Source organism: Gracilinanus agilis, chromosome 5 (assembly GCF_016433145.1).
Source record: "Gracilinanus agilis isolate LMUSP501 chromosome 5, AgileGrace, whole genome shotgun sequence".
NCBI lineage: Eukaryota > Metazoa > Chordata > Mammalia > Didelphimorphia > Didelphidae > Gracilinanus > Gracilinanus agilis.
Window position 1 is genome coordinate 265,827,205 of NC_058134.1, and position 9,644 is coordinate 265,836,848.

At 38.7% G+C, this 9,644-nt stretch overlaps 1 protein-coding gene across 1 annotated transcript in view; it reads left to right on the forward strand.

The window, feature by feature from the left end:
- Nucleotides 1-9,644, forward strand: part of PTPRR (protein tyrosine phosphatase receptor type R) — a 355,218-nt gene that overhangs the window by 169,448 nt on the left and 176,126 nt on the right. The window contains exons 4-5 of the mRNA XM_044679874.1: nucleotides 3,780-3,935; nucleotides 9,378-9,488. Coding sequence (XP_044535809.1) covers nucleotides 3,780-3,935; nucleotides 9,378-9,488 — 267 coding nt within the window. The remainder of the gene's footprint in view (nucleotides 1-3,779; nucleotides 3,936-9,377; nucleotides 9,489-9,644) is intronic.

Consider the following 9,644-nt stretch of genomic DNA (forward strand, 5'->3'; position numbering starts at 1 on the left):
ATTGGTGCTCCTTGATATTTGAATTGTCTCTTTCTGGCTTCTTGTAAGATTTTTTCTTTTGCTTGAAAGCTTTTGAATTTGGCAATAATATTTCTAACCGATTTCTTCTCTGGGTCGAATATGGTGGGTGTTCTATGGATCCTTTCGATGTCTATATTGCCCTCTTGTTGTAGGACTTCAGGGCAATTTTGCTGAATAATTTCTTTTAGTACGGAGTCCAGGTTTCTATTAATTTCTGGGTTTTCTGGAAGACCAATTATTCTCAAATTGTCTCTTCTAGACCGGTTTTCTTGGTCTGTCACTCTCTCATTGAGATATTTCATATTTCCTTCTATTTTTTCAGTCTTTTGACTTTGTTTTATTTGTTCTTGTTGTCTTGAGAGATCATTGGTTTCTAATTGCTCGACTCTAGCCTTTAGGGACTGGTTATCGGCTATAATTTTTTGGTTTTCGGCTATAATCTTTTGGTATTCCTTTTCAATCTTGTCATTTCTGGTGTTCAATTTGCTTATCAGTTCATTTGATTTCTGAGCCTCGCTTTCCAGTTGCAAGATTCTACCTTTTAAGCTGTTATTTTCTTGCCAGATCTCTTCCATTTTCCTCAAAATCTCAGTTTTGAACTCTTCCATAGCTTGTGAGGAGTTTTCCTTATTTGAGGAGGGTCCGGATGCTTGTTTGTTCTCCTCCTCTGTTTGCTCGGTTGTCTGGATTTTCTCTGTGTAAAAGCTGTCGAGTGTTAAAGACTTCTTCTTTTTGTTATTATTCTTTCTCTTCTGAACCTCCTGATGCTGATGCTGAGTAGCCATCATTAGCCCAGCAGCTTCTCAGCTTTATCCTCGGGCTCAGTGTCTGTTCCCAATCTATTGGCTCCTGAGGTCTGAATTCTGGTTTTTTCCAAGGTCAAGCCCCCTGGTGGGCCCTCTTGTTTGATCCTCTGCTGGAGGTTTCTTTACAAGTCTCAGGGCGCTGCTTCCACAGTCGTATACCCGTCTGCACTGGTTCCCCACTTAGGCTTAGTTCTGCCTCCACCCACGCCTCTACTCAGCCGGCACTCTGCGCGCCCAGCGTCCTGCTCCGGCGCGCGCGCTCAGATTTCGCGTGCTTTTTTTGACTTAATGGGGTCCTAAGTCTTGCTGCTCTCAGGAACAGGTCCCGGAGCTGCTGATGACTCGATGGGTGCCCCAAACTTGCTCTATTTCTTTTTAGCTGGGTTTGGAGCTATAGGTGAGTGTGGAGGGGGTGGGGGTGGGGCGGTTGCTCAGCTCGCGATTGAGTGAGTGAGAGCCCTTTTTAGCTTGGAAATGTCTCGATTCCACGTACCTTCCACGCTGTGCCCTGTTGTGGGGTTCCTCCGTTCGTCTGGACTTGTTTTTATGTCCCCTTGAGGAGTTTTGTATGTTTCGGTCAGGAGAGGTTAAGAGCTGCTTCTTACTCTGCCGCCATCTTAACCCGGAACCCCTCCCAATGATATTTTCTTTTTTCCCTTTTTTTGGAAAGTTTTATTTAATTAATTTGGAATATTTTTCCATGGTTACAGGATTCATGTTCTTTCCCTCTCCTCCTTCTACCCACCTCCCATAGCCAACGAGCAATTCCACTGGGTTTTACATGTATCATTGATCAAGACCTATTTCCATATTATTGATATTTGCCCTAGGATGATCATTTAGAGTTCGCATCCCCAATCATATTCCCATCAACCCATGTGATCAAGCAGTTGTTTTTCTTCTGTGTTTCTACTCCCGCAGTTCTTTCTCTGCATGTGGTTAGTGATCTTTCTCATAAGTCCCTCAGAAATGTCCGGGATCATTTATTGCAGCTAGTAGAGAAGTCCATTACATTCAATTTTACCACAGTGTATCTGTCTCTGTGTATATGGTTCTCCTGGTTCTGCTCCTTTCACTCTGCATCAATTCCTGGAGGTCTTTCCAGTTCACATGAAATTCTTCCAGTTCATTATTCCTTTGAGCACAATAATATTCCATCACCAGCAGACATCACAATTTGTTCAGCCATTCCCAAATTGAAGGGCATCCCCTCATTTTCTAATTTTTTGCCACCACAAAGAGTGCAGCTATAAATATTTTTGTACATGTCTTTTTTCCTTATTATCTTTTTGGGGTATAAGCCAAGCAGTTGTATGGCTGGATCAAGGAGCAAACAGTCTTTTAGCACCCTTTGGGCATTGTTCCAAATTGCCATCCATATTGGTCCAATGATATTTTAATCCGGTTCTGGTAGTCATTGCAGCCATCAGAGTTTTTCTGGGTACATTGAACACAAGAGGTTTATACCTTGTGCTATACCCAGATATTATAGAAAGTTGTCATAGTTAAATAGTCATTCAGTAAGAGGCAAAATAATAATTATTATATAATAAATATAATTTTATATAAAACAAATATTCCTCAATAATAATCAAAATAAAATCAATGATAACAAACTCTTAAATATATTATCATTTTATTTTTTAAACCCTTACCTTCTGTTGTAGAATCAATACTAAATATCAGTTCTAAGACAGAAGGGCAGTAAGGGTTGGGGATTGGGGGTTAAGAGACTTGCCCAGGGTGACAAGGTAGAAAGTGTCTGAGATCAGACTTGAACCCAGATCCTCCCAACTCCAAGCTTGCTACTCTAACCTGCTACCCCTATATTAACATTTTAAAGCAGAATGAAGTATACCTTCTCCAATTAAAGTAGTAGAACCAAACTATCTTATTAACCATTTAATATAAATGCATAACTTCAAGCTATACAGATCCACCAAAAAGTATACTTTTTTAGCTCCTTCAGCTTGTGGAATCTTTTCCCAATGACATTAAATTTCATTTGGATTAGGAAAGTGTAAAATTCTTAACATATACCAAAGTAAAATAGAGTCTAAATACTTTGAGCTTGATTTTGGAAGGCCCATAGAACTAATGGATAAAAGCAAATACCTTGACCTCCTCCAGGCAACACACATTGAACATAAAGGTATATAGATATAGAAATATAAGCATATATTTATATTTATACTTAATGTACATATGTGTCACTATATATACACATGCCTACTGTATACATATGCTTTAATTGAATGTTTAGCATATTAGAGATATCAGAGAAATTTTAGCATACTAAGATTAAAGACGAATAGAAAGAATAACTTAAAGCAATTAATATCAATGTACCATCATCTTTAATATACATTCCCAGAACTAAAAATTAGACCATAACATATTGGAAAACAGCACAATATGAATGGAAGTCAGAGTTCTTAACCTGTGGTGTGTGAATTTTTTTAAAAAAATTGCTTGCTCTCTCTCCTCCCTCTCTCCTCCCTCTCTCTTTCTTTCTCTCTCTGTCTTGTTCTTGCTCTTTCTCTCTCTCTCAACTTAGTTATAGCTATGCAGTTTAGCGCTATCTCTATCACTATCTATCAAATGTTTAAAATTGACTCATCACCCATGGCAAAGGCATAATCCCATACACACAAAATTAAATTCTAATTAATTGTTAGCTGCAAATAAACATATTTGAAAGTTGTAAAAATGCCTGTCATAGTTTGTTACTAGAATATGGAAGACCATCCTAGGGGATAAGTCTTTTTAAAAAATATAAAATTAAGCCAAAAAATAACTAATCATTCTTACATATATGATCTATTGGTGACATTAATTTTTAAAAGTCAGTGAATTTTATGATTCTATATCTTATGTTTATTAAAGAAATATCATGCAACCATCTCAATTTTAACTTGTTCTTATAATCTCTAAAAATATTCTTTTTCTTAGGGAAAAAAGAACAGTATTGAGCTGTTTGTGTCTCCAGTAAACAGGAAAACTGGAGTTTCTGATGCTCTGCCATCTGAAGAAGTATTACGTTCACTTGATATCAATGTTCTGCATCAGAGTCTATCTCAATTTGGGATTACAGAAGTCTCCCCTGAGGTAGGTTATCATATGGAAGATTGAATATAATTTGTATATGCCACATAATTGGTAATTATTCTAGGAAGGGATAGACTTTGGTCTACCAAAAAAAATAAAATTGTAAGATACGTACAAATAGTGTGCTTCCCCAGAGATGCATTGTCTTACCAGCTATATATATAAATTGGATAAATTGGATATTTAATAATGATTTGGTTTAACTTCTACATCAAATTGTGTTAGCACATATTCAGATAGATTTTTTATCTTATCAGTTTGAAGTTCCTTCTGATAACCCATCCATTCCTGTCCATGTTGCCACATTTATCCATGGTCTCCCATAAGTTTATCAAATGCTATCAGTCTAAGCTGGCAGAGGACTTCCTAGATTTCTCTCAATCATTCAAGAGAAACTGGAGGAATCCAACTGTCTACCTGTCATTCAGCAGCACATCTTTCCCTGCTTTCATATAATTCCTTGATGATATATTTTATTCATGTTCTTTGGATTATCTAATTGTTTAGACATTGTATCTTGCTCGTGCTCACCACATGGCTCTCCATTGCCTTTTCTGTGATATTCATTTTTAATTCTTTGGGGACAGTTTTGCTACCATACAACAATGACTTAGGGTCATTAAAATAGCTTTGTAGTCTCCCAAATACAATATAACCTGCTCCTCTTGTTATAAAACCTGAACTTAATTCGTTATCTATTTATATATTTTTTCAGATATAGATTTGGATGGATAAGAACTACAGGTTTCTTGCCCAAATACATATTTTAATCTAGCCAATGAGTGTTAATTATCCACTTCGTCTTTCCTGTGTAGATGGTCAGACCAAATTGCTTTAAGTGATTACAGAGTCTTGAAAGGAGACAGGGAATTAAGAGATGAAATCAGCCTAGAAGTATTTTTAAAGCATTCGCTTTGTGCAAGGCACTATGCTAAGCATTAGGGATACAAAAATAAGTGCCCAAAAGTCTATAATTTCAAGGAGATTACAGAGGGAAGACAACATGTAAACAAACAAGATACCAACAGAATTGTAAATAATATTAAAGATAAGATGTTGAGATAAAGTAGGACTGGTAAAGACATTTTGTGGAAGGTAAGACTTTCTTAGCCCTGAAAGAAGCCCAGAGAGTGAGTTGTATGTGAGAGATGGGAGGGAGAGAATTCCAGGTATGGGAGACAACTAGTGAAAATCCTCAGAGTGGAGTAATAGAGCATTGTTTTGAAGGCCAGAATCTTTGGATTACAAAGTATGTGGAATTTAAGGACTAAGAAGTCTATAAAGGTAGAAAGGATCAGGTTATAAAAGGTTTTAAAAGCCAAATAGAGGATTTTTATCTTTAATTCTAGAGGAAGGAGCCATTGAAAGTTATCAGAAAGGGAGGTGACCCAGTAGTGTTGCTTAAGGAAAGCGAGAGGGTAGAGCTTTCCTGGGATGAGGGGCATCCAGCAGAAAGGCATCGAGATGAAATATGGGATGCCATCTTCAAAGAGCTATAAGTAGTCCAATAGTTCTTTTGTAGATTGCATAGAGGCAAGGAAAATAGTAAAGGGACAGAATATTAAAAGGTTCAAAAGTGCTAAAGAGGAGTTTTTAGTAGATCCTAGAGGTAAAAGGGAACCAGTGGAGTTCATTGGGTAGGAGGGCGACATGGTCAGAACCTAGACTTTAGAGAATTAAGTTGGCAGCTGAATTAGGGAAGGAAAGACTTGAGGCAGGAAGACTAATTAAAAATTAATTGCATTAATTCAGGTGAGCAGTAATTTAGGACTAGTCTAGAGTTGTAACAATATGAATAGTATCAAGGAACACACACACATATATGTAGTATATATGTATATACATAGTATAATAATAATTATAAATACGTATAATACCTTCTATGCATAGTAATCTGAGCCAACCAAATATTTTAATATTATATCCTCTTATAGAAATCATGTACACAATATTGGATCCCCTCATAAGAATCACGTAGGTAAAGTGGATAGAGTGCTGGGCCTATAGACATTTGCTAGCTGGGTGACCCTGGGAAAGTCACTTAACCCTGTTTGCCTTAGTTTCCTCAACTATAAAATGAGATGGAGAAGGAAATGGCAAACCACTCCCATGTCTACCAAGAAAATCCCAAATGGGGTCACAAGATACTATTGAAATAACTGAACAACAAACAAGCTCACAATCCCTTCTAAAAACTGAACATGGAAGCCTTGGAAAAACATATAAGATTAAGGCAGTAAGTTGACTTTATGCTGAAGCTGATTTAATCATAGATGTACAACTAGAAAAGTGCTTAGTCAACCCTTCCATTTCACAGATAAGGAAAATGAATTTCAGAGAGATGAGACTGACTTTCCCCAAAGTCACACAAGTCACAGAAGTGGGATTTGAACTTGAGGTTTCGGACTTCCAAAGAAACCCTCTTCCTATTGCACAGGCACTAATTAGGTGAAAGAACACAGGAAAGTATGACTCAAAAAATAAAAATAAAAACAGGAAGCTGCTGTGAACTTAATTGTTTATTGCATGCCTCTGTTAGATTTCTTGAACTTCTGTAGAAATCTAATAACTCAACTATAATGTGATAAGGGAGAAGGAAATTAATCACTAACAAAGTATAATGACTCAGTTCAAACAGTTCAGGACACCCAGAAAAAAAGACCTAGGGATTTTTTTCACCCAGGGCACAAATAGCTGGGGGGAGATAGAGGGGAGACAGAAGGCATTCTGGGGAAGTTTGGGGAGGCAGCAGTGCAGAAGGCAATCCCACAGGGCAAAGAGGTTACCTCTTCAACTCCACAGCTCAGCTGTCTTACTGGCTCTGAGGCCTGCCTCCTTCTAATTTCCATGGGATTGTGACCCAATACACAATCTTCTGGGACAGTAGGCAGTCCACTTCCCTTTCCCTTGACTTCTGCAGCCCTGCTTTCTTTTTCCCCTCTTAGGGCTGTCCTTACACCATGAGAGTGCTGCCAGTGGAAGGAAGGACTGAGAGGCATTGGGATTACAGTGTCCATACTACCTAGAAAGAAAGAAAAAAGAGCATGGCCCCAACCTGGGGAGGAAGCTTACCTTACTTTCTGATGTAGGCACCTTGGGCAAAGCCCCAGCTGCCCTGACCTAGATAAGGTTCTGAAAACATCTGCCTCTTTCACTGTGAGGAAAGTTAGTTGAACATTTGCCATCATCAGCCCTTTCAGTGGAAGAAAAAAAACCCAACAATAGTTAACTTTAACTTCCAAAGTCAATAGGGCTAGAGAAAAAAAAAAATGAGAACAAGCTAGGATTAGGGAATGGAATCCAGGTCTTTTTGTTGTTGTTGAGTCCTTCTATTTCACTCTTCATGACCCCATTTGGGTTGACTAAGCTCAAACAGAAAGTAGGCAGAGGAACACTTGAACCCACAATTGCCTTTATACCCTGGTTCTGTTTCCAACATCATCTGAATATCTTTTCATTCATATGCTGAAATCCTCCTCTGGTCCCACCAGGAAGGAAACTCCAAGTTCCTAGCAACACCATTTAGATAAGCATCTAAACATTATGATTTAGATAAGCATCATAGCTTATCTAAATCATTCAGATATCAAAGAACTCCAGGACTTCCTGAAATCTGACACTAGACCTTATGATTTCATGACTGTAGGGAACACCTGGTGAGGAAACTCCCTCTACCCTGGTAAATCAGCAGGTTCTTCCATTTAGAGTCCTAGAGAGTTTCCTGGGGCACAGAGAAATAAGTGACTTGCTTAAGGTCACACTGCCAATATACATTGGAGAGATAACTTGAACTCAGATCTCTAAACTTGACCTGAGGCTGACTTTCTAACCATTAGGCCAATATTTGATTGACTGAAACCACTGAAAAGATAACTAACATAAATGATAATTATGCATTGTTGTTCAGTTCAATCATTTTCCATTGTTTCCAACTCTTTGTGACCCCATTTGGGGTTTTCTTGGCAAAAATATTGAAGCGGTTTGCCATTTCCTTTTCTGGCTCATTTAACAGATGAGGAAACTGAGGCAAACAAGATTAAGTGATTCGCCTAGGGTCACTGCTAATATACATCAGATGACTTGAACTCTGGTCCGCAAACTTGAGCTGAGGCTGACTTTCTAGTCATTAGGCAAATATATAATTGACTAAAGACACTGAAAAAATAACTGACGTATAACTGATAATATTGCATTCTGTTTTCCCAAGGGAACTTCATCACAACCCTCTGAGACAGATACTAGATATGGAAATCATTACTGGTATTATACAGCTTAGGAAACTGAGTCAATTAGGTTAGCAACTTGTCTCTGGTCATAAACATCTAATAAGATACCAAATAGAATAATATTTGCAAAACAGTGTCTAGCATATCGCAGGCACTTAACTGCTTCTTAGTTCCCTTCCTAACCTTCCCCTTAAGTGGAAGAGGTAGGATTTGAACTCAGATCTGTCCAGTATTCTATCTAATACACCACCTTGCCTCTATCAAAGAATTCAAGTCAAGAAGTGTTGCCTTCCCCAAACGCCATTTGGTAGTTATAAAACAATTTCTTTTTCTCATGTTTGATTTTCATTAATGGGACTTTTTAAGGCACTTGGGATGGAGATGAGGAGGGGAGCAGGGATCATGAGAAATCAGACCAGGAGTCATTCATTCACAGTCTAATCATGTTTCTCCGCAGCAGTCAAGAGCAGCTAAACCATATTTGTTTGGGGGGCCAGGGTCTGCGTCTCATTCCCCAATAGCTTGATCATTTTCCGTGTTCACAGCTGCTTTAAAAATGTAATATCCCTGCTAATCCCCAAGGCTGGGATACTGCTTTAATCAGAACCGAGCACAGTGGAAATGTTTTTTTTTTTTTAAAGAAGCAACAAAAACAGGAGGCGACCCTGACAAAGCAGCCCTGTTTCTGAATGCATCATGAGATTTCTTTCACACCTGTTTCACTTTTGCTTAAAGGTAAAGGAGCAGTGTTCCAGGCAGGACGTGAGCTGGAGTGTAGTTTGCTGAGGGAGGAGGAGAAGGAGGAGGAGGAGGTGGCACAAAACAAAGCAAGCCCAGGGAGGCTGGGGAAGGAATTTCCTCCAAAGGGAGAAAACCACAAGTGTCTTACCTGATGGACCCATGAGATGCCAAGGAAGAACATGAGGGGCGCTTGCTTAGCTTAGAACCAGAATATGGTATGCTGTGTGTGGGACTCAGTGAGACAGCTGAACATCATTTGTGGATGTGTTCAGAGCCATCCTAGAAACACTTCCCAGCTCGTTTGTTTAGCTTGGTTTAGGTAGCCCTGGGAGCAGTGAATGTCGATGTGCTCTACCACACAGGATGGAACAAAGCTAAAAATATTGCCTGTGCCTGATAAGAACTTTAATCTACTCTTCCCCCCACTGCCCCTCACTTCTCATCTAACACAAGGCTCTTTTGGTTTGTTTTCAAGACAAACGTCTTACAAGGACAACATGAAGCGGATAAGATCTGGAGTAAAGAAGGATTCTATGCTGTTGTCATTTTCCTCAGTATCTTTATCATGATTGTCACATGTTTGATGGTAAGTTCTCTTTTTCTTTCTTTCTTCTTCCTCCCTTCCTTCCTTTCTTCCTTTCTTTCCTTCTTCCTTCCTTTCTTTCTTTCCCTTCCTTCCTTCCTTCCTTCCTTTCTTCCTTTCTTTCTTTCTTTCTTTCTTTCTTTCTTTCTTTCTTTCTTT